The following is a 1,457-nucleotide window of genomic DNA, read 5'->3' as shown; positions in this document are numbered from 1 at the left end:
AGAGGAGCAGAACGGATGGGGCGGGGCGGGACGGGAGGACTGGGTTGGGCTAGGTAGCTGAGCCCGCCTGAGGGTTGCTGCGCAAGGAATCGGCGTGGCGCAGAGTGCAGCAGGGACGTGGCTCTGGCCCGCCACTGCACTTTGTCAGTGCCTATGGGAGGGCGCAAGTAGGCTTCTCACAGTTCCCTCTACCTGGCCAAGACTTCCCCCGGGCGCGTGCCTCACACTGAACTCTGGCCTGAGTCCCCTGTTGCTCCACTTCTGTTGCTGCAGTTTCTGTGCTGCGGCCTTTCCAGACGCCGCTCTCCTCTCGAAGGCAGTTTGCATGCGTGTGTACTCAGTCGCGTCCCACTCTTTAGGATCCCATGGACTGTAGCCCGCCAGGCTTCTCTGCCCACGGGATTATCCCTGCAAGAATACTGGAGTGGGTTTGCCTTTTCCTCCTTTAGGGGATCTTCCCGACCCAGGGATTGAACCCGAAGGCATTTAGGAAATCAGAAATTTATTGAGCGACTGCTATATGCCTCTCATTATGCATCTCTCAGAATGCCTGCAGTTGGAATGACCAGAGAGACATAGTATCAGCCAAGAAAATGTTTCTAGACTTTACAGCCTGAGACCACCAGTTTCACCTTAGACAAGGTGAAAGTTCGGTTTTTTTGCAACATGGGACATTGGAGACCTGGACTTCAGAGGAATATGGTACATTTAACCCATTAAAGGAAAGGATCCACTATGAGCCATATCATAAAACATGAAGAGATGGGGAAACTTTTAAACTTTTAAATCAGGAAAAGAGTGGGGTTGTCATCTTCTTGCTTATGCTGTCTTGTGCTCTTGCCCCTCCGCCAAGTTTCTAACCTCTCCAGGTTTGGAACCCGGGGTAGGAGGACAGGTAATAGTCCCTCTGCTGCTGCTGCTAAGTCACTTCAGTCGTGTCCGACTCTGTGCGACCCCATAGACGGCAGCCCACCAGGCTCCACCGTCCCTGGGGTTCTCCAGGAAGGAACAATGGAGTGGGTTGCCGTTTCCTTCTCCAATGCATGAAAATGAAAAGTGAAAGGGAGTCGCTCAGTCGTGTCCGACTCTTCACGACCCCATGGACTGCAGCCCACCAGGCTCCTCCGTCCATGGGACTTTCCAGGCAAGAGTACTGGAGTGGGGTGCCATCGCCTAGTCCCTCTGTACTGTACTGTAAGTCACTTCAGTCGTGTCCCACTCTGTGCGACCCCATAGACGGCAGCCCACTAGGCTCCCCCATCCCTGGGATTCTCAAGGCAAGAACACTGGAGTGGGTTGCCGTTTCCTTCTCCAATGCATGAAAGTGAAAAGTGAAAGTGAAGTCGCTCAATCGTGTCTGACTCTTAGCGACCCCATGGACTGCAGCCTACCAGGCGCCTCCGTCCATGGGATTTTCCAAGCAAGAGTTCTTGCTTGGAAGTGGGGTGCCATTGCCT

At 53.7% G+C, this 1,457-nt stretch overlaps 1 protein-coding gene across 1 annotated transcript in view; it reads right to left on the bottom strand.

The window, feature by feature from the left end:
* NPHP3 (nephronophthisis 3 (adolescent)) overlaps nt 1-327 on the bottom strand; it is a 55,808-nt gene extending 55,481 nt beyond the window's left edge. The window contains exon 1 of the mRNA XM_010839583.1: nt 193-327. Coding sequence (XP_010837885.1) covers nt 193-327 — 135 coding nt within the window. The remainder of the gene's footprint in view (nt 1-192) is intronic.
* Nucleotides 328-1,457: the final 1,130 nt, after the last annotated feature.

Source organism: Bison bison, unplaced genomic scaffold, assembly GCF_000754665.1.
Source record: "Bison bison bison isolate TAMUID 2011002044 unplaced genomic scaffold, Bison_UMD1.0 scf7180017864119, whole genome shotgun sequence".
In the NCBI taxonomy this organism is placed as follows: Eukaryota; Metazoa; Chordata; class Mammalia; order Artiodactyla; family Bovidae; genus Bison; species Bison bison.
This window is presented reverse-complemented; position numbering and strand designations above follow the sequence as displayed.